Source organism: Salvelinus fontinalis, chromosome 25 (genome assembly GCF_029448725.1).
Source record: "Salvelinus fontinalis isolate EN_2023a chromosome 25, ASM2944872v1, whole genome shotgun sequence".
NCBI lineage: Eukaryota > Metazoa > Chordata > Actinopteri > Salmoniformes > Salmonidae > Salvelinus > Salvelinus fontinalis.
Window position 1 is genome coordinate 25978799 of NC_074689.1, and position 24923 is coordinate 26003721.

The following is a 24923-nucleotide window of genomic DNA, read 5'->3' on the forward strand; positions in this document are numbered from 1 at the left end:
GACCAGGGTCCACCCTTTAGATGTAGACTAGGGTCCACCCTTTAGATGTAGACCAGGGTCCACCCTTTAGATGTAGACCAGGGTCCACCCTTTAGATGTAGACCAGGGTCCACCCTTTAGATGTAGACTAGGGTCCACCCTTTAGATGTAGACCAGGGTCCACCCTTTAGATGTAGACTAGGGTCCACCCTTTAGATGTAGACCAGGGTCCACCCTTTAGATGTAGACCAGAGTCCACCCTTTAGATGCAGACTAAGGTCCACCCTTTAGATGTAGACCAGAGTCCACCCTTTAGATGCAGACTAAGGTCCACCCTTTAGATGTAGACCAGAGTCCACCCTTTAGATGTAGACCAGAGTCACCCTTTAGATGTAGACCAGAGTCCACCCTTTAGATGTAGACCAGAGTCCACCCTTTAGATGTAGACCAGAGTCCACCCTTTAGATGTAGACCAGAGTCCACCCTTTAGATGTAGACCAGAGTCCACCCTTTAGATGTAGACTAAGGTCCACCCTTTAGATGTAGACTAAGGTCCACCCTTTAGATGTAGACTAAGGTCCACTCTTTAGATGCAGACTAAGGTCCACCCTTTAGATGCAGACTAGGGTCCACCCTTTAGATGTAGACCAGAGTCCACCCTTTAGGGAAGGCAAGTTGAATGTCTCAATCTTCCTGCTAGTCTTTTCCCAGAGTGGAGCTGTTTGTTCACCAGAGTGGTGGTAGCACATCAAAGGCTCTGTGGTGTAAAACAGACAAAACTGTACCAGCTGAACTGAATGGGAATAGATGGGTCTGGATCTCTTGGCAGATGACAACCTGTGCCCTGCGTTGTCATCTGTAGAAACCATATGTATTCTAACGCCATAGGTTGCACAGATTTCTCTCTCTTTCCCTTTGAGGATAGCAGAAACCGAAGAAACCAAGATGTATGTTTGTCAATTAAAACAATTGGATCTAAAATATCACCACATGATTTGCTGAGGGATTATCAACCCCTAAAAATGATAAGTAATCACCATCCACCCCATGCCTCAATAAAAATCCAGGTGCTGATTGCATCATTCCTTCCTAGAGGAGACAATCTAACATTCTCCCGAACGTCACCCTGACACACCAACATACACGTGATGTTCCACTCATCCAAATTAGGTCTAACGCCAAACCCTTTGAACAATGCTTGTTTTCGCTCTAGTGCCATCTTATTCCAGGATGACTAATAAAACAAGCCCGGGGCCATCTGATGGGTAAACATCTGAGAAGATCCTTGGCAGCCGTTCAACTCTCTCCTCTGCAGCCAATGGATAAGAGATGACTGGCAAGCTAGTTACTTACGCTGTAATAAATGAAAACACACAACAACAAAAAACCTTTTGAATAAACTTCCCAGTTTGTTTTTAATGTAAAAAGAGCTAACCTTTCACCAAAATAAATTGTTCGCAAATATGGTAGTTGACACGTTTATACACTTCCGAGCATGACAAGATGTCAATGTGCTGCGGAGCGGTATTTTGTACAATTGGATATAAATTACAAATAAACCATAAGAAGACATTTCTCAGACAATGATTGAGAAAAACATTTGTTTTTGTTGTCTTCTGGCACATGCAGGTGAAAATAAATATTCAATTTCGGGACATGATCAGTTCAATAAAAGTTTATAGCTTATCTTTCAACCGTCTCGTCCCCCTTCGCCTTGAACAGGCTAAAGTCATAGTCACTTACAGTGCAAAACTGTGCTATTAAGGTTAGCTAAGAAGCCAGCTTCCATTTCAGAGTCTCGTAGGTGCACCATATCCATGTTCTCCTCCTGGGAATGTTTATGGGTGGGGCTCTATATGTCCGTCACTGAAATGAACAAAAGACAGAAAAGTGAGAAATATAATACCACACAACCTTGAATCTAAGTGTAACAGTCCTGACCTATTTATGTTAGTTTTTATGTGTTTTTGGTCAGGGCATGTGTTTTGGGTGGGCAGTCTATGTTATCTGTTTCTATGTTGGTTTCGGTTTGCCTGGTATGGCTCTTGATTAGAGGCAGGTGGTTTGCATTTTCCTCTAATCAAGAGTCATATTTAGGTAGGGCATTCTCACTGTTTGTTTGTGGGTGATTGTCTCCTGTGATGTTTCGTGTTGTTCGATATATATTCACAAACGGGACTGTTTGGCTGTTCGTATGTTTCGATGTCCGTTCCTGTTCGTGAGTTTACGTTTGTCTATGTAAGTTTATGTTCAGGTTGCGTCGACGTCGTTTTGTTATTTTGTAAGTGTTGAAAGTGTTTTGTTTTGTTTAGTCTACGTCGTGTTATATAATAAAGATGGCATATTTCCCTGACTCCGCATTTTGGTCCGAAGATCCTTCTCTCCTCACCTCATCTGAGGATGAGGAAAGCGACAGCTATTACAGAATCACCCACCAAAATACAGAGACCAAGCGGTATGGGAAAAATCGACGGAGCAACAAGGACTTCTGGACTTGGGAGGAGATCCTGTCTGGTAGAGGACCCTGGGCGCAAACTGGAGAATATCGCTGCTCTCGTGAGAAGAGTGAGGCAGCCACAGCCCAGGAGCGCTGGTATGAGGAGGCAGCTAGGAGACGTGGATGGAAGCCGGAGAATCAAGCTCGTAACCGGAATTATGAGGGGACTCGTCTTGCACGGAAGCCCGAAAAGCCCGTGAGTAACTCCCAAAAATTTCTTGGGGGGGGGCTAAAGGGTAGTGGGCCAAGGGCAGGTAGGAGACCTGCGCCCACTTCCCAGGCTAACCGTGGAGAGCGGGAGTACGGGCAGACACCGTGTTACGCAGTAGAGCGCACGGTGTCTCCTGTACGTGTGCATAGCCCAGTGCGGGTTATTCCACCTCCCCGCACTGGTAGGGCGAGATTGGGCATTGAGCCAGGTGTCATGAGGCCGGCTCAACGCGTCTGGTCTCCAGTGCGTCTCCTCGGGCCGGCATACATGGCACCTGCCTTACGCAGGGTTTCCCCGGTTCGCCTACACAGCCCGGTGCGGGTTATTCCACCTCCCCGTACTGGGCGGGCGACCGGGAGCATTCAACCAGGTAAGGTTGGGCAGGCTCAATGCTCAAGAGAGCCAGTACGCCTGCACGGTCCGGTATTTCCGGCGCCACCTCCCCGCCCCAGCCTAGTACCTACAGTGCCTATATTACGCACTAGGCTACCAGTGCATTTCCAGAGCCCTGTTCCTCCTCCAAGCACTCTCCCTGTAGTGCGTGTATCCAGTTCAGTGCCTCCAGTTCTGGTCCCACGCACTAAGCCACCTGTGCGTCTCCTAAGTCCTGTACACACTGTCACTTCTCCCCGTACTAGTCCTGAGGTGCGTGCCCTCAGCCAGGTGCCACCAGTGCCGGTACCACGCACCAGGTATAGAGTACGCTTTGAGAGTTCAGTGTGCCCTGTCCCTGCTCCACGCACTAGTAGGAGGGTGCTTATCATTAGCCCGGTGCCTCCAGTTCCGGCACCACGCACCAGGTCTACAGTGCGCCGTATCCGGCCAGAGCCATCCGTCTCCCCAGCGCCATCTGAGCCATCCGTCTCCCCAGCGCCATCTGAGCCATCCGTCTGCCAGGAGCCTGCAAAGCCGCCCGTCTGCCATGAGCCTGCAAAGCCGCCCGTCTGCCATGAGCCTACAGAGCCATCCGCCAGACAGGAGCCGCTAGAGCCGTCAGCCAGACAGGAGCCGCTAGAGCCGCCCGCCAGACAGGATCTGCCAGAGCCGCCAACCAGACAGGATCTGCCAGAGCCGCCAACCAGACAGGATCTGCCAGAGCCGCCAACCAGACAGGATCTGCCAGAGCCGCCAACCAGACAGGATCTGCCAGAGCCGCCAGCGAGCCATGAGCAGCCAGAGCCGTCAGAGAGCCATGAGCAGCCAGAGCCGTCAAAGAGCCATGAGCAGCCAGAGCCGTCAGTGAGCCATGAGCAGCCAGAGCCGTCAGAGAGCCATGAGCAGCCAGAGCCGTCAGAGCGCCATGAGCGTCGAGAGCCGTCAGCCTGCCATGAGCGTCGAGAGCCGTCAGCCTGCCATGAGCGTCGAGAGCCGTCAGCCTGCCATGAGCGTAGAGAGCCGTCAGTCTGCCATGAGCGTCGAGAGCCGTCAGCCTGCATGGACCTGCCAGAGTCCTTCAGCCGGGATCTGCCCCTTGTCCCGGTGCTGCCCCTTGTCCCGGTGCTGCCCCTTGTCCCGGTGCTGCCCCTTGTCCCGGTGCTGCCCCTTGTCCCGGTGCTGCCCCTTGTCCCGGTACTGCCCCTTGTCCCGGTGCTGCCCCTTGTCCCGGTGCTGCCCCTTATTCCAGTGATGGTCCTTATCCTGGTGCTGCCCCTTGTCCCGGTGCTACCCCTTGTCCCGGTGCTGCCCCTTGTCCCGGTGCTAGCTGTTTATTTAGGGGAAGGTAGTGTTAGGGTGGTCAGTAGAAGGGGTAGAAAGAAGAGGGGAGTGACTATGGTGGTGCGGGGACAGCGTCCTGAACCGGAACCACCACCGTGGTCAACTGCCCACCCGGACCCTCCCCTGGACTTTGTGCTGGTGCGCCCGGCGTTCGCACCTTGGGGGGGGGTACTGTAACAGTCCTGACCTATTTATGTTAGTTTTTATGTGTTTTTGGTCAGGGCATGTGTTTTGGGTGGGCAGTCTATGTTATCTGTTTCTATGTTGGTTTCGGTTTGCCTGGTATGGCTCTTGATTAGAGGCAGGTGGTTTGCATTTTCCTCTAATCAAGAGTCATATTTAGGTAGGGCATTCTCACTGTTTGTTTGTGGGTGATTGTCTCCTGTGATGTTTCGTGTTGTTCGATATATATTCACAAACGGGACTGTTTGGCTGTTCGTATGTTTCGATGTCCGTTCCTGTTCGTGAGTTTACGTTTGTCTATGTAAGTTTATGTTCAGGTTGCGTCGACGTCGTTTTGTTATTTTGTAAGTGTTGAAAGTGTTTTGTTTTGTTTAGTCTACGTCGTGTTATATAATAAAGATGGCATATTTCCCTGACTCCGCATTTTGGTCCGAAGATCCTTCTCTCCTCACCTCATCTGAGGATGAGGAAAGCGACAGCTATTACACTAAGTCTGTCACATCCAAAGTACATCAAGGAAATAGACATTTTTTAAACTTTGGTGATGACTACTTTGGTGATTACTTTGACATTTGTCTTGCAGTTAACTTCTTGTCAATAGGGGGGCGCTGTTTTCACTTTGGAAAAAATCGTGCCCAAATTAAACGGCCTCGTACTCTGTTCTAGATCATACAATATGCATATTATTATTACTATTGGATAGAAAACACTCAGAAGTTTCTAAAACTGTTTTAATTATATCTGTGAGTAAAACAGAACTCATTTGGCAGCAAACCTCCATACAGGAAGTGAAAAATCTGAAAACGTGGCTCTGTTTCAGGGCCTGCCTATTCAACTGGCTTTTATTTATCGATATGTATGCACTTCATACGCCTTCCACTAGATGTCAACAGGCAGTGGAAGGTTGAATGGGGTGTCTAGCTTGATCTGAGGCCGAATAAGAGCTTTTGGAGTGGCAGGTCCGGTATTTTGTTTGTTGTCGACTGCGTGCGGGGGACCTCGACATTGTCTTCTGAAGAGCGTTCGGTATACACGGCGAATTGCTCCGGCTCTGATTTTATTTGATACATATGATAAAAACATCATAAAGTAGGATTTTTCAACTGAGTTGTATCAGTTTATTCAACGTTTATTGGGACTTTTGGAATTTTTCGTTCTTTGCGCCAAGAGTTGATGGGCATGTTCGCGCCACATGGCTAGCCAAGGTTGCTAATTCGACAGAAGAAATGGACATTCTAAAACCAAACAACGATTTATTCTGGACCAAGGACTCCTTGCACAACATTCTGATGGAAGCTCAGCAAAAGTAAGACACAATTTATGATGTTATTTCGTATTTCTGTGGAATATGTTGACCCTAACAGGGCGGAGAATATGTGAGCGCTGTCTCACAATAATGCATTTTGTATGTTGTAGTAAAGTTATTTTTAAAAATCTAACACAGCGGTTGCATTAAGAACCAGTGTATATTTCATTTGCTGTACAACATGTATTTTTTTAGTAAAGTTTATGATGAGTTCTTTGATTAGATTAGGTGACTGTCCAAAATATCTCCGGAGATTTTGGTGAATTGTTGCTACATATTCACAATGTATAACCACGATTTGCAGCTATAAATATGCACATTTTCGAACAAAACATAAATGTATTGTATAACATGATGTTATAAGACTGTCATCTGATGAAGTTGTTCAAAGGTTAGTGATTAATTTTATCTATATTGCTGTTTTTGTGAAATCTATGCTGGCGGTGGATAAATAGCTTTGTGTGTTTGGCTATTGTGATGAGCTAATATAATTCTATATTGTGTTTTCGCTGTAAAACACTTAAAAAAGCGGAAATATTGGCTGGATTCACAAGATGTTTATCTTTCATTTGCTGTACACCATGTATTTTTCATAAATGTTTTATGATGAGTATTTATCTATTTCACGTTGCTCTCTGTAATTATTCTGGCTGCTTTGGTGCTATTTGTGATGGTGGCTGCAATGTAAAACCAGGATTTGTAGCTATAAATATGCAAATTTTCGAACAAAACATAAATGTATTGTATAACATGATGTTATAAGACTGTCATCTGATGAAGTTGTTCAAGGTTAGTGATTAATTTTATCTCTATTTGTGGGTTTTGTGAAGGCTACCTATGCGGTGGAAACATAGTGAAAATATGCCGTTGTGTGTTTGGCTATTGTGGTTAGCTAATATAAATACATAGTGTTTTCGATGTAAAACATTTAAAAAATCGGAAATGATGGCTGGATTCACAAGATGTTTATCTTTCATTTGCTGTATTGGACTTGTGATTTCATGAAATTATATTATATGATATCCCTGTCCCGTTAGGCTAGGCTATGCTAGTCAGCTTTTTTGATGAGGATGCTCCCGGATCCGGGATGGGTATGAAGTATTAATGTCAAAATTAATCTGGAAGTTTCCAGAACTTTTAAATAAGATTCCGATCACTCTAATCTAGCTTAATTTCAGTAATCTGATGTGGCTTTTTTACCACTGCGAAATGTCAAAAGTTTATGCTTTTAGAATTTAGAGGTAGAGTCGGAGGGTTAGTAAGGATATAACAAGTCAGGGGCCTTTCTGTGGAGCCATATACTTACTTAGGGGAGTTCTAACTCAAGGTTCCATTGGTCCAAAAATTCACATTCTGAATGAAAACATTTTTTAAAATTAAAATATGGACTAGTCATAGGAAACAATGGGAACTGTTCAATTGAACACTTTGAAACATAAACAGAGAGTACGAGTTCTTTTGTGCGGTTCCACAAGCAAAGCATTTTCCCCCAGACCTGAATGATGTTCTCACCTGTGACTATGACCAGGGCTCCGAAAAGTTTGATCAAGGCCAGCACAAATGAAATGCCAAAGTATCCCGTGAGAGAGAAGAAGAATGCATAACCGTATGTCATCACAGGATGCTGAAAAATAAAAAATAAAATAAAATAGATTGTCACATCAACATCTTTTACCAAATTCATACGTTGTCCACAGTGTGCATCAAACAAATGACAACTACAGAACGGTGAATGCTTCAACTATTATGATGAAACATGACAGAGAGGGTTTCACTAACCTGAGAGCAAAAGGCCACTGCTGGTCCCAATCCACCCACACCAAACAGGCCTGTCAATATGTACCCACAACCGCTGGAACAGGAATACAAAGCCTTTAATAACACCTCACATAAGTCTGATACATTTCTCAGGTGATTCCGGACAGTTTATACAATAGGGTTTGCAATATAAATATACCAGCTTGGTTTTAAGGCAGGTCCTCAGTACCTCACGACACAAGGCCTCTCCCCTATTTGACCTAGATAGTTCATGTGTATGTATGTCACGTTCCTGACCTGTTTTCTCTTGTTTTGTATGTGTTTATTGGTCAGGGCGTGAGCTGGGTGGGCATTTCTATGTGTTGTGTTTCTATGCTGGGTTAAAGGGTTAATTGACCTTGTATGGCTCTCAATCAGAGACAGGTGTTTTCGTTTTCCTCTGATTGAGAGACATACATAGGGAGGTTGTTTCTCACTGTTTGTTTGTGGGTGATTGTCGCTGTGTCTATGTCGATGTTCTATGTTGCATGTATGCACTAGTTCATTCGTAGCTTCACGTTCGTCAGTTTTGTTATTTTGTTAGTTTGTTAAAGTGGTTTCGTTTTGTGTTGGTTCTCTTCTAAATAAAAGAAGATGGCTTATTTTCCACATGCTGCGCCTTGGTCCTCACTCTCTACCTTTGACGATCGTGACAATGTATTGATACGTAGGCTACGTGCACTTTAAAAAAAAGTGATGTAGTTTTGTCCTTGAGCTGTTCTTGTCTATTAATGTTCTGTATTATGTAATGTTTCTGGTTTTGTGTGGACCCCAGAAAGAGTAGCTCCTGCTTTCGCAAACAACTAATGGGGAGTCTAATAAAATACCAAATTACCAGTACAATTTCAGAGCTGGAGCTGTTGTGGAGCTTCATGGCTTTCTCCTGCACGTTCCCAATGGCAGCGTCAGCGCACAGAGCCAAAGAGATGAGGAGGACACCTAAAACTCCAGAAAAAACAGGTGTACCACTGTAACCAATAACAGCACTCATCTTTAGGGAGTTCAAACTTCACATTTAAAAGTACTTCAGTCCCAGCCCAGGTAACAAGTACTAGGCTTAATTTGGCCCATGCTCATAAATGTCAGCATTCTGATTACTTTGATACACGTTCTTGTCTTAAACTTATTTGAATGGTGAAAGGATTGATCCATAGCTAAACAGTGTCGTAACCACTCCGCCGATTTACCAATAGATACACAACAGATTAAGATTCACGTGTTACCTGTTGCATTGAAGTTGGGTGTTACTTTACTGTCAGCTAGAGTGAACCAGATGAGTCCCAGACTCATACAGAGAGCAGCCAATACATCAGCCAGATTGTTCCGTTTCCCTAGAAAACAGAGAGGTGTTAGGATACAGAGTCAAGGGAATTTCTCCATAGCAGCTGACTTTGAATTCAGGGAGACTACTCGACTGACGCGTTCCACTTGGATAGAACGTTGAATACACCAAGTGGATCTCAGTGTCGAGAACTTTTTTTAATGATTCCAATTGATCCAACATCTGTCATGACTGACATCCAATCACAAAAACCTTTGAAACGAAAGGTGAACTAAACTTTTGAAATTTCGGAGGGCATTTCCCTTTGTGACAAGATGGGGGAAACAACAGAACAGGTGGAGACAGATGGAGCCTGTGTCTTCTCACCCCTCCATATGGGTCAAGTGGAAAACGTAAATGCGCTGGCTAGATAGATGCAATTCTGAGCGCAGATAGGAGGGGAGCACTTGGCAGACAAGTCGCCACTCTGCCTCATATCAGCGTGAGTTGAGAGAGGCCCACGTCACACTGGCTGTTAAAGTCGGAAGTTTACATACACCTTAGCCAAACACATTTAAACTCAGTTTTTCACAATTCCTGACATTTAATTTAAGTAAAAATTCCTGGTCTTAGGTCAGTTAGGATCACCACTTTATTTTAAGAATGTGAAATGTCAGAATAATAGCAGAGATAATTATTTATTTCAGCTTATATTTCTTTCATGGGTCAGAAGTTTACATACACTGAATTAGTATTTGGTAGCATTGCCTTTAAATTGTTTAACTTGTGTCAAACGTTTCGGGTAGCCTTCCACAAGCTTCCCACAATAAGTTGGGTGATTTTTGGCCCATTCCTCCTGACAGAGCTGGTGTAACTGAGTCAGGTTTGTAGGCATCCTTGCTCACACACACTTTTTCAGTTCTGCCCACACATTTTCTATAGGATTGAGGTCAGGGCTTTGTGATGACCACTTAAATACCTTGACTTTGTTGTCCTTAAGCCACTTTACACAACTTTGGAAGTATGCTTGGGGTCATTGTCCATTTGGAAGACCCATTTGCGACCAAGCTTTAACTTCCTGACTGATGTCTTGAGATGTTGCTTCAATATATCAACATAATTTTCCTACCTCATGATGTCATTTATTTTGTGAAGTGCACCAGTCCCTCCTGCAGCAAAGCATCTCCACAACATGATGCTGTCACCCCCGTGCTTCAAGGTTGGGATGGTGTTCTTCGGCTTGCAAGCTTCCCCTTTTTGCTCCAAACATAACAATGGTCATTATGGCCAAACAGTTCTATTTTTGTTTCATCAGACCAGAGGACATTTCACCAAAAAGTACGATCTGGCAAACCGTAGTCTGGCTTTTTTATGGCGGTTTTGGAGCAGTGGCTTCTTCCTTGCTGAGCGGCCTTTCAGGTTATGTCGATATAGGAATCGTTTTACTATGGATATAGATACTTTTGTACCTGTTTCCTCCAGCATCTTCACAAGGTCCTTTTGTCACGTTCCTGACCTATTTCTGTTAGTTTGTTATGTGTGTTAGTTGGTCAGGACGTGAGGTTGGGTGGGCATTCTATGTTTTCTGTTTCTGTGTTGGTTTTGGGTTGCCTGGTATGGCTCTTAATTAGAGGCAGGTGTTTGGCGTTCCTCTAATTAAGAGTCATATTTAGGTAGGCGTTGTCACAGTGTTCGTTGTGGGTGATTGTCTTCCGTGTCTGTGTAATTGTTTGCATCACGCGGGACTGTTTACGGTTTGTTCGGTTTGTGTAGCCTATGTTCCTATTCGTGCGTTTTTCTTGTTTTATGTAAGTACGTCGTCTAGGTCTGTCTACACCGTTTGTTGTTTTTTGTTAGTTTAGTCAAGTTCGTGTTTCGTTAATAAAATATGTCTTTTCACTACGCTGCGCCTTGGTTCCCTCAATACTCCTCCTCTTCAGATGAAGAGGAGGAGGACTGCCGTTACAGAATCACCCACCAAGAATCCAGAACCAAACAGCGTAATTTGGAGCAACGGGGAAGTATACAGGACTTGTGGAGTTGGGAGCAAATATTTAACGGAGAAGGACCATGGGCTAAAGTGAATCACCGTCCATGGGAACAGCTGGAGGCAGCTCGGAGAGTGGAGGAAAAGAGAGAGAGGAACCGGAGTTATGAGGGAACTCGTCTTGCACGGAAGCCCAAAAAGCCCGTGAGTAACACCCAAAAATTTCTTGGGGGGGGGGGCTAAGAGGTAGTGGGCCAAGGGCAGGTAGGAGACCTGCGCCCACTTCCCAGGCTTACCGTGGAGAGCGGGAGTACGGGCAGGCGCCGTGTTACGCAGTAGAGCGCAAGGTGTCTCCTGTACGAGTGCATAGCCCGGTGCGGGTTATTCCACCTCCCCGCACTGGTAGGGCTAGATTGGGCATTGAGCCAGGTGTCATGAGGCCGGCTCAACGCGTCTGGTCTCCAGTGCGTCTCCTCGGGCCGGCATACATGGCACCTGCCTTACGCATGGTTTCCCCGGTTCGCCTACATAGGCCGGTGCGGGTTATTCCACCTCCCCGCACTGGTCGGGCGACCGGGAGCATTCAACCAGGTAAGGTTGGGCAGGCTCAATGCTCAAGAGAGCCAGTACGCCTGCACTGTCCGGTATTTCCGGCGCCACCTCCCCGCCCCAGCCTAGTACCTACAGTGCCTACACTACGCACTAGGCTACCAGTGCGTTTCCAGAGCCCTGTTCCTCCTCCACGCACTCTCCCTGTAGTGCGTGTATCCAGTTCGGTGCCTCCAGTTCCGGCACCACGCACTAAGCCTCCTGTGCGTCTCCAGAGCCCTGTACACACTGTTTCTTCTCCCCCTACTAATCCTGATGTGCTTGCCCTCAGCCCGGTGTCACCAGTGCCGGTACCACGCACCAGGTATAGAGTGGGCTTTGAGAGTCCAGTGTGCCCTGTCCCTGCTCCCCGCACTAGTATGAAGGTGCGTGTCCTTAGCCCGGTGCCTCCAGTTCCGGCACCACGCACCAAGTCTACAGTGCGCCTTATCCGGCCAGAGCCATCCGTCTCCCCAGCGCCATCTGAGCCATCCGTCTCCCCAGCGCCATCTGAGTCATCCGTCTCCCCAGCGCCATCTGAGCCATCCGTCTCCCCAGCGCCGTCTGAGCCATCCGTCTGTAATGAGCCTGCAAAGCCGCCCGTCTGCCATGAGCCTGCAAAGCCGCCCGTCTGCCATGAGCCTACAGAGCCGTCCGCCAGACAGGAGCCGCTAGAGCCGCCCGCCAGACAGGAGCCGCTAGAGCCGTCCGTCAGACAGGATCTGCCAGAGCCGCCAACCAGACATAATCTGCCAGAGCCGCCAACCAGACAGGATCTGCCAGAGCCGCCAACCAGACAGGATCTGCCAGAGCCGCCAACCAGACAGGATCTGCCAGAGCCGCCAGCGAGCCATGAGCGTCGAGAGCCGTCAGCCTGCCATGAGCGTCGAGAGCCGTCAGCCAGCCATGAGCGTCGAGAGCCGTCAGCCAGCCATGAGCGTCGAGAGCCGTCAGCCAGCCATGAGCGTCGAGAGCCGTCAGCCAGCCATGAGCGTCGAGAACCGTCAGCCAGCCATGAGCGTCGAGAGCCGTCAGCCAGCCATGAGCGTCGAGAGCCGTCAGCCAGCCATGAGCGTCGAGAGCCGTCAGCCTGCCATGAGCGTCCAGATTCGTCAGTCAGCCATGAGCTGCCCTTCAGCCAGAAACGGCTATATACCCAGAACTGCCCCTCAGTCCAGAGCTGTCTCTCTGTCCGGAGCTGCCTTTCAGTCCGGAGTTGCCCTTCTATCAGGATCTCCCTCTCTATCTTGATCTACCTCTTTATTCTGATCTATCCCTCTGTCTTGTGCTATCCCTCTGTCTTGATCTATCTCTCTGTCCCGGTGCTGTCCCTGTCATTGATGTTACTAAGGGGATTTTGTGGGGGTAAAATGAGGGTGGACATTCTTAGGGGGAGATGGAGGCTAGGATGGATTATGGTGGGGTGGGGACCTCGCCCGGAGCCTGAGCCACCAACGTGGTCAGATGCCCACCCAGACCCTCCCCTAGACTTTGTGCTGGTGCGCCCGGAGTTCGCACCTTATGGGGGGGGGGTTATGTCACGTTCCTGACCTATTTCTGTTAGTTTGTTATGTGTGTTAGTTGGTCAGGACGTGAGGTTGGGTGGGCATTCTATGTTTTCTGTTTCTGTGTTGGTTTTGGGTTGCCTGGTATGGCTCTTAATTAGAGGCAGGTGTTTGGCGTTCCTCTAATTAAGAGTCATATTTAGGTAGGCGTTGTCACAGTGTTCGTTGTGGGTGATTGTCTTCCGTGTCTGTGTACACGTGTCTGTGTACCCGTGTCTGTTTACGGTTTGTTCGGTTTGTGTAGCCTATGTTCCTATTCGTGCGTTTTTCTTGTTTTATGTAAGTACGTCGTCTAGGTCTGTCTACACCGTTTGTTGTTTTTTGTTAGTTTAGTCAAGTTCGTGTTTCGTTAATAAAATATGTCTTTTCACTACGCTGCGCCTTGGTTCCCTCAATACTCCTCCTCTTCAGATGAAGAGGAGGAGGACTGCCGTTACACCTTTGCTGTTGTTCTGGGATTGATTTGCACTTTCCGCACCAGAGTACGTTCATCTCTAAGAGACAGAACGCGGCTCCTTCCTGAGCAGTATGACGGCTGTTTATACTTGTGTACTATTGTTTGTACAGATGAACGTGGTACCTTCAGGCATTTGGAAATTGCTCCCAGGGGTGAACCAGACTTTTTTTTATGATGTCTTGGCTCATTTCTTTTGATTTTGCCATGATGTCAAGCAAAGAGGCACTGAGTTTGAAGGTAGGCCTTGAAATACATCCACATGTACACCTCCAATTGACTCAAATGATGTCAATTAGCCTAACAGAAGCTTCTAAAGCCATGACATACTTTTCTGGAATTTTCCAAGCTGTTTAAAACTTAGTGTATGTAAACTCCTGAGCCACTGGAATTGTGATACAGTGAATTATAAGTTAAATAATCTGTCTGTAAACAATTGTTGGAAAAATTACTTGTGTCATGCAGAAAGTAGATGTCCTAACCGACTTGCCAAAACTATAGTTTGTTAACAAGAAATGTGTGGAGTGGTTGAAAAACAAGTTTTAATGACTCCAACCTAAGTGTATGTAAACTTCCGATTTCAACTGTAATTACGTATATAGAGCTATTTCGTTTGTTGTTTTTTTATTACCATTTTCATTATCTAATTTCCCTTAGTCCTGCATGTTGGAGCTCAGTGCCTAAGATGTACACTGTACCCTGCAGTCACACCTGCAACCCTGTACATGTGACTATTAAACACTGTACCCTGCAGTCACACCTGCAACCCTGTACATGTGACTATTAAACACTGTACCCTGCAGTCACACCTGCAACCCTGTACATGTGACTATGAAACACTGCACCCTGCAGTCACACCTGCAACCCTGTACATGTGACTATTAAACACTGTACCCTGCAATCTCCCCTGCAAATGTGACTATTAAACACTGTACCCTGCAATCTCCCCTGCAAATGTGACTATTAAACACTGTACCCTGCAATCTCCCCTGCAACCCTGTACATGTGACTATTAAACACTGTACCCTACAGTCACACCTGCAACCCTGTACATGTGACTATTAAACACTGTACCCTGCAATCTCCCCTGCAACCCTGTACATGTGACTATTAAACACTGTACCCTGCAATCTCCCCTGCAACCCAGTACATGTGACTATTAAACACTGTACCCTGCAATCTCCCCTGCAACCCTGTACATGTGACTATTAAACACTGTACCCTGCAATCTCCCCTGCAACCCTGTACATGTGACTATTAAACACTGTACCCTGCAATCTCCCCTGCAACCCTGTACATGTGACTATTAAACACTGTACCCTGCAGTCTCCCCTGCAACCCAGTACATGTGACTATTAAACACTAAATCTGAATGTGAAAGGTTGGTAGGTGCACACGGCACTTTGAACAAGTTCAGCCATGCAAAATTATATTTAAAAAAAACTTTCTACGGGACTTTTCAACTCAATCAAATCCAAACAGGAGAAGAGAGAGGGTTGAGGTTGGTTTGTGTTGAACACATGTAAAACGAAAGGAAGAGGAGACTGAAGAGTCTTCCCAAAAAGGCCGATAGTTGCCTTGGGGGTGACAAGGTGACGCAGCAGGTTGGTCTGGCGTGCTTTGATTCCCCCTCTGCTCTCCTTTGAAGGGTTCACATCAGATCTCGTTCGCATCCTGTGCGAACGCAGTAGAGCTTCCAACTAGCCCCCCTGGGGGACCAGTGGACCGCATCGCCAATGCAGGGAGGGGGTGAAAGGAAAGCAAAAAAACAAGCCTCTGATCGCCTTTATGAAGACAGTGTCTTGGAGATGAAAGGCAGAATACCAAGAACTAGGCCTCCTCAAACTCCACACTCACAAACAACTTCCCCCAAAAAGTACGGACGGAAATCCGAAATAAAAGTTGAACAGTGGTCAGTGCTTGGAGATGAGGGCGTAACTAGTGTGAAGTAAGACACATGTATAGGTTTCTAGACAGTGTGAGGTAAGACACATATAGGTTTCTAGACAGTGTGAGGTAAGACACATATAGGTTTCTAGATAGTGTGAGGTAAGACACGTATAGGTTTCTAGACAGTGTGAGGTAAGACACGTATATGTTTCTAGAGAGTGTGAGGTAAGACACATATAGGTTTCTAGAGAGTGTGAGGTAAGACACATATAGGTTTCTAGACAGTGTAAGGTAAGACACGTATAGGTTTCTAGACAGTGTGAGGTAAGACACGTATAGGTTTCTAGAGAGTGAGGTAAGACACATATAGGTTTCTAGACAGTGAGGTAAGACACGTATAGGTTTCTAGAGAGTGTGAGGTCAATCAATCAATCAAGTTTATTTTATATAGCCCTTCCTACATCAGCTAATATCTCGAAGTGCTGTACAGAGACCCAGCCTAAAACCCCAAACAGCTAGAATGCAGGTGTAGAAGCACGGTGGCTAGGAAAAACTCCCTAGAAAGGCCAAAACCCAGGAAGAAACCTAGAGAGGAACCAGGCTATGAGGGGTGGCCAGTCCTCTTCTGGCTGTGCCGGGTGGAGATTATAACAGAACTATGCAATGATGTTCAAAAATGTTCATAAGTGACAAGCATGGTCAAATAATAATCATGGATAATTTTCAGTTGGCTTTTCATAGCCGATCATTAAGAGTTGAAAAACAACAGGTCTGGGACAGGTGTGGGTTCCATAACGGCAGGCAGAACAGCTGAAACCGGAACAGCAGTAAGGCCAGGCGGACTGGGGACAGCAAGGAGCCACCACGCCCGGCAGTCCCGACGTATGGTCCCAGGGCTCAGGTCCTCCAATACGTGGGTAAAACTGGGTAAAAGGGTAAAACTAACCTGTCACACGACGGTCTAACACAGCTCACGTTCCCTATTAGTGGGTGAACACTCCAACGCTTGGTGAATTCTGCTTCACAATGATAGGAAGAGCCGACATCGAAGGAGGTAAGACACATATAGGTTTCTAGACAGTGTGAGGTAAGACACGTATAGGTTTCTAGACAGTGTGATCTAAGACACGTATAGGTTTCTAGAGAGTGTGAGGTAAGACACATATAGGTTTCTAGACAGTGAGGTAAGACACGTATAGGTTTCTAGACAGTGTGAGGTAAGACACGTATAGGTTTCTAGAGAGTGTGAGGTAAGACACATATAGGTTTCTAGACAGTGTGAGGTAAGACACGTATAGGTTTCTAGACAGTGTGAGGTAAGACACGTATAGGTTTCTAGACAGTGTGAGGTAAGACACGTATAGGTTTCTAGAGAGTGTGAGGTAAGACACGTATAGGTTTCTAGAGAGTGTGAGGTAAGACACGTATAGGTTTCTAGACAGTGTGAGGTAAGACACGTATAGGTTTCTAGACAGTGTGAGGTAAGACACATATAGGTTTCTAGAGAGTGTGAGGTAAGACACGTATAGGTTTCTAGACATTGTGAGGTAAGACACATATAGGTTTCTAGAGAGTGTGAGGTAAGACACGTATAGGTTTCTAGACAGTGTGAGGTAAGACACGTATAGGTTTCTAGATAGTGTGATCTAAGACACGTATAGGTTTCTAGACAGTGTGAGGTAAGACACATGTATAGGTTTCTAGAGAGTGTGAGGTAAGATACGTATAGGTTTCTAGAGAGTGTGAGGTAAGACAAGTATAGGTTTCTAGACAGTGTGAGGTAAGATACGTATAGGTTTCTAGAGAGTGTGAGGTAAGATACGTATAGGTTTCTAGAGAGTGTGAGGTAAGACACGTATAGGTTTCTAGACAGTGTGAGGTAAGACACGTACAGGTTTCTAGACAGTGAGGTAAGACACGTATAGGTTTCTAGACAGTGAGGTAAGACACGTATAGGTTTCTAGACAGTGCATCTCTTATGGTTGACAGTTATTCCTCTTCTGTTTTTTCCTCTAGTGTTATAAGTTCATTATCACAGCATTATCAGGCAGCATCTTCATGTCAAAATCAGGGCCCGTATTCATAAAGCCTCTTAGTGTAGGAGTGCTGGTCTAGGATCAGATTCCCCCCTGTCCACATCATCTTATTCATTGTGATCTAAAAGGCTAAACTGGTCCTTTATCACTCCTATTCTGAAACCCTTTGTGAATACGTACTCTCATACAAACAGCGATCCACTTACCTTGAATGAATATCCCTCCTATCATGACAGGAATGAGTTTGCAGCACTTGAAGATGACCTGTGTAGGATAATTCAAGTAACCCAGTGAGGTGTTTGATAGGCCCATGGTCCCCACCGTTAGAAATGCTATGATCATGTATGTCTTCCCTGGTATTCTGCAAAGAGAAAAGGAGCAATTAGCCTTGTGGGATGCCATCAAAAACAAAAGGTTTTCTAGCAAAACAAAACAAAGTGTTGTTGATATAGAGAGGTCTTGTGAGAGATCACAGGTCATATTCTTTGGCGTTATAAGGCACATAGCTAATTAACATAATATGTATAGTTAACGGGATAGAGACTGATCATCATTCTATGATTAAGTAAATCTGTTTTTATAGTGCTTAAACACCATTAACCATGAAATAGGCTAGTCCGTTTATGGACGTTATTCTCGGGGAAAGTCCTACTTTTGGATTCCCGTCTTTGTTGGTGAACACCGTCCTACTTTTGTTTGCTGAAGCGCAGAGGCTTAATGGAACTCAATTCTCTTGCATTTCCTTGTTTACCTTCTCCGTTTGTCCTGTGTGAGCTGCAATTCCACCAGTCCAAACGGGGAGTAGAACCCAAACTGTACAAGGCTGAGGTACCATCCAAAGGGCTTGAAACCCTCCATGGAAAATATTAGCCCCTGAAAAAACAGACAAACAAATTTTGCTAAGTCTCTTTTCAGGCTTACTGTGAGGTAAATTATTAATTTTCCTGTGGATTTTCATAGAATCCTTAGTGAGGCTTGGTGATAAAGTACTTTGCATGTGGCAACCACCAATTGTACAGGTGAATCGATTGATTAATCAAATGCATTTTTATAAAGCCTTTTTACATGAACAGCTTTAACTAAGGGCTTTATAGACACCTGGCCTCCACAGGGGAACAAGCACAACAGAAGTGAAAGCACAGTTTCCATGAAAACCCCCTAGAAGGAAGGAACCTAGAAACTAAACTAATCTCCTCTTATGACTATACCAGGTTGAGATTAAGAGTACACGTGACCATTCAGGCTAGAGTGAAGAATGTGACAAAGTTATCATGCTCTTGCAATATAACACTACCTAAAACACACTTCTTCAAAAAAGCGTGGATATTGGAACAGAGCCTCTGGCTCATAGCTTAGCGGACATCCGCCACAAACAAATTAGTCAGGGTCAGGCTGGGGTGTAATCACTCGTGCACACTGTTGCAAAAACAATCTCAACGGAAAATGTTTTGCAACGAAAACTAGTTTCAGGTAGGTCCCTCGCCGATTGCTTCTGCTTGATTCCTAGTGAATACACCTCAGCTTACCTGTAGGTAGCCATAGAGGAGGTGAAAGAGGAAGATGCCCACAGTGCAGATGCCGAACTGGGTAGCTGTGTTGAAGCTGCTCAGGTTAATGCCCAGCACTCTCAGCTCCTCCACAGACTTGATGTGCGGAGACATCGTGACCTCACTGGACGACGGAATGGTGATAGACAGATGCTTCCGGGCGTTGTTGTAGTTCATCGGGCCGAATTTGTCACTCATGGTGTCTGGGGGCTGGAGATCAAAGACAGGAACAAGGCAGTTTCATTACTTATGTTGCGAAAGATGCGACTGTCACAGACTACCGTAAAACTTCAATTAAATGCAGTCTCAAATAGCCTGCCTGTCCCTTTTAATAGCTGGGCAACAGCACACATTTCAGCAAATAAACACCTGGCTATTAATTGAAATTTGATGGTTTAAATTGAGGGTGGGAAGATTAAGAAGTTGTCTGTGTACTCGCATGCTTAGATAGTAGGCAACATCGTATTAGGAATCACTGACACACATTGTCAATTCAGAACTGGCATAGCTAGCTAGCTAGAGAACTTACCTGTAACAATCAAGGACAGCAACAGTGCAATTATCATTGATCTGATTTCCGTGGGAGTCTCTGGATTTGACTATTCCAGATGTGCAGCACTACTAAGCCAGCTAGCTAGCTATATGATTGAGTACGCCAATGATTCATTGCTAGCTAATAAGATAGTAATCTAGCTACAATACATCACCAAAGTATGTGGACACCCCTTCAAATTTGTGGATTCGGCTATTTCAGCCACACCCGTTGTTGACAGGTGTATAAAATCAAGCACACAGCTATGCAATCTCCAAAGGACGATGATACGAGACAGAGAGGGGCTGGAGTAAGATGAGGAAGCGGACTGGTGTGAATTGTATTGGAAGGTCGGAAGGCCCAGTTGTGTTGTTGTAGGCACGTTATTGGGGACATGAGCAGAACTCCAGAAGGGGAAAATGGAGTCCCTAGAGAAAGAAAGTACAAGATGGGTGTCAGGGATGAAGTGGTAGTATTATCATAAGGAGATGTGTACTTGGAAAACGGAGAAGGAATGGAGGGAAAAAGAGAGGGAGAAGAGGTCTAAGAGAGTGAGGGAAGAAGAGGGTGAGCTTGATAAAAAGGGAGATGGTTTGTCAAAGAAGAATGGTAGAAAGTGTAAGCAGAGGGAGCTGATGACAGGAGGAGAAATGGCAGTGAATGAGGGTGAAGTATCGGAGGTGGTAGGTGCGGTAAAGTTATCGGAGACCGAGGTATGCACCGAGGATCAGGATGAAGAAGAGTGTGACAGTAGGAGTGAAGTTTATGGAGAAAGTGGACTCTTGCCTTTTGGCTGATCCATTTGTGGTTTTACGGTGGGTGAAAAAAGAGTTGGGTCATGTGGAATCGGTGAGGGTAACTAGAGGGGGTCTAGTGATAACTGTTTGTATTTCAGTTGGGCAGAGGAAGAATGCTCTCGAAGTAAAACGAATGGGGGCAAGAAAAGTGAATAGTTTCCTTCTCAAGAAAATGGCACCAATGAAAGGAGTGATAACTGGGGTAGCAGTAGATATGAACGTTGACTAGCTGAGGACAAAGATTCCCGGTGTGTGTGATGCTAGTCGTTTGATGCGACGCAGACAGTGTGGCGAGAGCGGGGAAACAGAAGAGTCAATGTCTGTTCTTTTTGAGTTATGAAGTTGAGTCTTTGCCTGACAAAGTGAAGTTAGGATATAGAAGTTATCCTGTATGAGCGTATGTGCCGAACACATTGAGATGTTACAGGTGTCAAGCTTATGGGCATGTGGCAGCAGTGTGTAGGAGGGAGGGTCCAAGGTGGGAGAAATGTGCAGAAGGGCACGAGACAAAGGAATGTGTAGTATTGGGGAAAGAAGTGGAATGTGTTAATTGTAGGGGTGCCCATGGAGCTGGGGATCAGAAATGTCCTATGCGAGAGAGGCAGGTTGATATTTCCAGGGTTAGAGTAGAGCCGAAGTTGTCATATGCTGAGGCAGTGAAGAAAGTAGAGGAAGATGGCTTAAGGGGGAGGAGTGGTGAGAGTAGTAGAGATATACCAGTACAGAGGGATAGGCCAAAAAGTGATTTTTAGCATTTATAGCAATGGTAATTAATCGTACTGCAGGGATGGATCGGAAGTCTCAGAAAATTGAGTTTGTGGTGGCAGCTAGAGAGTTATTTGGGTGTGCGAGACTTGACGGCAGAAGAGTTACAGGATGTGTTAAGTGGTGATGTCTCATCCTTTCAGGGTGATGGTATCAGGTAGAAATAAATACATTTAATTAGTGGAGTAGGGGGATGTTCATTTATTTTATACAATTTTGAAATGAGTGAGTATAGTGCTAGATGGTCGGGTATTTATTTAGTAAATTTTTCTTTTTCAAGTAAAGTACAAGGGAGTTGTACTCCAGTCTAGTAGGTGGCGGTAATACAACACATTGGATGCCAACTGCCGTTAAACCTCATAGAAGATGAAGCAATCTCCATAGACAAACATTGGCAGTAGACTGGCCTTACTGATGAGCTCAGTTACTTTCAACATGGCACCATCATAGGACGCCACCTTTCCAACAAGTCAATTGGTCAAATGTATGCCCTGGTCAACTGTAAGTGCTGTTTTTGTAGAGTGAAAACGTTTAGGAGCAACAATGGCTCAGTTGCGAAGTGGCAGGTCACACAAGCTCACATCTGTCCTTGGTTGCAACACTCACTACCGAGTTCAAAACTGCCTCTGGAAGCAATGTCAGCTGTTTGTTGGGAACTTTATGCCTAAGCATTGGGGCGCTACCTGCCCCAATGCATAGTGCCAACTGTAAAGTTTGGTGGAAGAGGAGTAATGGTCTGGGGCTGTTTTTCATGGTTTGGGCTAGGCTTCACTTAGTTCCAGTGAAGGGAAATCTTAACACTAGAGCATACAATGACATTCTAGATGATTATGTGCTTCCAACCTTGTGGCAACAGTTTGGGGAAGGCCCTTTCCTGTTTCAGCACGACAATGCCCCCGCGAACAAAGCGAGGTCCATAAAGAAATTCTTTGTCGAGATCAATGGGGAAGAACTTGACTGGCCTGCACAGAGCCCTGACCTCAACCCCATCGAACACCTTTGGGTTGAATTGGAACGCCGACTGTGAACCAGGCCTAATCGCCCCTCTCACTAATGCTCTTGTGACTGAATGGAAGAAAGTCCCCTAAGCAATGTTCCAACATCTAGTGGAAAACCTTCCCAGAAGAGTAGAGGCTGTTATAGCAGCAATAGGGGGGATCAACTCCATATTAATGCCCATGATTTTGGAATGAGATGTTCGACGAACAGGTGTCCACATACTTTCGTCATGTAATGTTAGTGTCCTTAGTTAGCTAGCTAAGCACTGCAGTGAGCTGTGTGGCAAATCCTTAAACGACCACAAAATACAATGACATACATTCTGACCTGCCTTATTACCAGCAGTGCTGTTATTTCGCAATTCAAAATAAAAATGTGCTAACTTCTTTGCATGCTTAGAAAGTTGCTTTTTCTGAAAAATGTATTGTAATGACCTGACTAGATCATAAAAGAACAATTGTCCAGACAGAGGATTGAGTTTACGAATTGACGGTTTATTAAACCAACTTTACACAGGCTACTCTTTGGCCGTAGCCCACGCCAAATAAATGAAAGATAACGACAAGCCAATCGTGACCTTCTCTTGTGAAGGCCAGACGTAAGAGAGAGAACAAAGGCTGAACCTGGTCTTAACTTCCAATGCTCCACCCCCTGCCCAACCCCCCTCCACGCCACTCCGCCAACCGCCACGATGCCCGGCATCAGAACATTCCAGGCATTCCCGTGATTGGCCGATAGCAGGTTGATTGGCATGTCGGACCCCGTGAACACTGGGTACTGGTCAGTACAACACAACCACCTACTAGCCTAACACATAACACACAGCTGTCTGTGCGGGTCGCTACACAGCCCCCCCACCACAAAGTCCCTCGTCCCCGAGGGAACAAACAAAGTCTCTGAAGCGACCTGGAGGTCTCCTTTGTCTGCGTGGCCGTGATGGTCGCAGAGTGCCCCTCTGGGAACCAGGGGATGAAGGCAGGGATATGGGGGACAAGGAAGCGGGAACGGGTAATACAGTCCGTGGCTCTGGGGAACCACGCGGTGACACAGGGGGGGAGACAGGGGGAGTGGGCTGTCTGGAGCCTTGTCTGCGGCACCTGGGGGTGGGTGCCTGGAGAATGTCATTGCCAGAGAGGGGAATTGTGGGGGTCCCTGGGGTTTGGGGAGAAGAGGCCCCTCTGTATGGGGCTAACCTGCCCCGGTGCAGTGTCACCTTTCTCCCCCTGGGAGGAAGCTGCACCCGGTAAACAACCTCCCCTACCCTCTCCAGCACACTGCAGGGCCCCACCCAGTAGCTGTCCAACTTGGGGCAGCTGCCTTTTTACCTTAGGGGGCTGTAGACCCAGACCAGCTCCCCAGCCACAAAGTGCCTTCCCCGGGTGTGCACGTCATAGTTCCTCTTCTGCCTCACACCTGCATTCACCAGCTGCTCTCTGGCGAAAGTGTGGGCTGTCTCCAGGCGGTCCTGGAGTCTCCGGGCATACTCCGGCCCCGGGGGAACAGGAGGGCTATCCAGGGGCCGACCAAACGCCATCTCCGCTGGGGTGCGGATCTCTCTCCCCAGCATGAGGAGGGCAGGCGTGCAGGAGGTGGAGTATTGAACAGCAGAGCGGCATGCCATGAGGACCATAGGCAGGTGCTTGTCCAAGTCACGCTGATGTTTGGAAGAGACGATGGCCAGCTGTTGTCCAAGCGTTTTGTTGAAGTGCTCCACAAGGCCATCACTTTGAGGATGGAGAGGGTAACTATTTCCAAAGTTGTCGCTATAAATAAGGTGTTCTTAGTCAATTTACCTAGTAAAATACGGATTTATTTAAAAAACTACACCAGAGCAGGTGAGAAGTGAAATGCAGAGAGGCATAGAGAAACTACATTCGTAGTCTAATCAGTCGGTGCAAAGCAGAAAAAACATGTTTTATTTTTGTTCACATCACAGATTGTAGTCTTGACTGTATTGATAAGTTTGGTCCTACCTTGTCCAGTGCCAGAAGATCCATAACTTCTTATTTCATTACTTTGTGCACACAATGGTCATCTTTCGTGTCTGGAAACAATTGCTGTAACTAAATCTGCAAACAGCAGAACCTGTCCTACCAGACTGTCTACCTTAGAAGGGGGCTGCGTGAAAAGATGCCTATTTATATTATACATTCCTTTCTTGTTGTATGTTTACTTCTTCATTTGTTTTTTGCAATTCAACAAATGGTGAATTCTGAGCTCACTGAACATAATTGACAAGAAGGCCAGATAGAACATGAATTTATTGATTTTATCCTTACCTACTAAATGCACATTTTGCTGTTTTTCAGATTCAATTACAGAAGCAATACCAGAGAGGTGAAACTTTGACATATCCCTTGTCTGACCAAGAAGGACCAATCCTGTCCTGTGTTTGATGTTGACACTCCTCAAGGCCTTTACAGCTCACGGAATGATTCCCTCTTTCCCTCATCTCTCCTCACCCCAAGCTATGCTGTATCCCTCTGCCCTCTCTCCATCCCTCCTCCTTCCTTCCTTCCCTCCCTCACCCCAGCCCTTGCTGTATCCCTCCCTCCCCTCCTCCCTCCATCCACCCTTCATCCCTCCCTCCATCCAGCCCTTACTGCATCTCTCCACCCTCCCCCATCCCTCCTCCCTTTCTTTCCCAGCCACCCAAGCCGACCTGGGCCTCTCTCTCCATCCACACAGGAGGTTAATTCACTCTAGGATGGCATTATTTCCTCCTAGCTCTTTGACAATATAAAAATTCAGAGTGGACAGCTCTATCCCTCTTCCATCTCAGATTTGATTGTAATGGTATTGCCTTTTGTCCC

General features: G+C 46.2%; 1 protein-coding gene across 1 annotated transcript; it reads right to left on the bottom strand.

The window, feature by feature from the left end:
- Positions 1-1388: 1388 nt before the first annotated feature.
- LOC129823041 (adenosine 3'-phospho 5'-phosphosulfate transporter 2-like) lies at positions 1389-22737 on the bottom strand. The gene is made up of 8 exons (XM_055881710.1): positions 18997-22737; positions 18222-18343; positions 17677-17831; positions 8913-9020; positions 8525-8628; positions 7672-7744; positions 7405-7516; positions 1389-1845 (listed from the first exon to the last, which is right to left on the bottom strand). The coding sequence occupies exons 1-8, from the start codon at positions 19213-19215 to the stop codon at positions 1818-1820; spliced, it is 921 nt and encodes a 306-aa protein (XP_055737685.1). The 5' UTR covers positions 19216-22737; the 3' UTR covers positions 1389-1817.
- Positions 22738-24923: the final 2186 nt, after the last annotated feature.

Excerpts from the sequence above, each read along its gene's own strand:
- LOC129823041 (XM_055881710.1), bottom strand. The coding sequence starts at position 19,215 with ATGAGTGACAAATTCGGCCCGATGAACTACAACAACGCCCGGAAGCAT. Across the intron at positions 17,832-18,221 it reads ACACAGGACAAACGGAGAAG|AATACCAGGGAAGACATACA; the intron begins GTAAACAAGGAA and ends TTCTCTTTGCAG. Across the intron at positions 7,517-7,671 it reads CAGTGGCCTTTTGCTCTCAG|CATCCTGTGATGACATACGG; the intron begins GTTAGTGAAACC and ends TTTATTTTTCAG.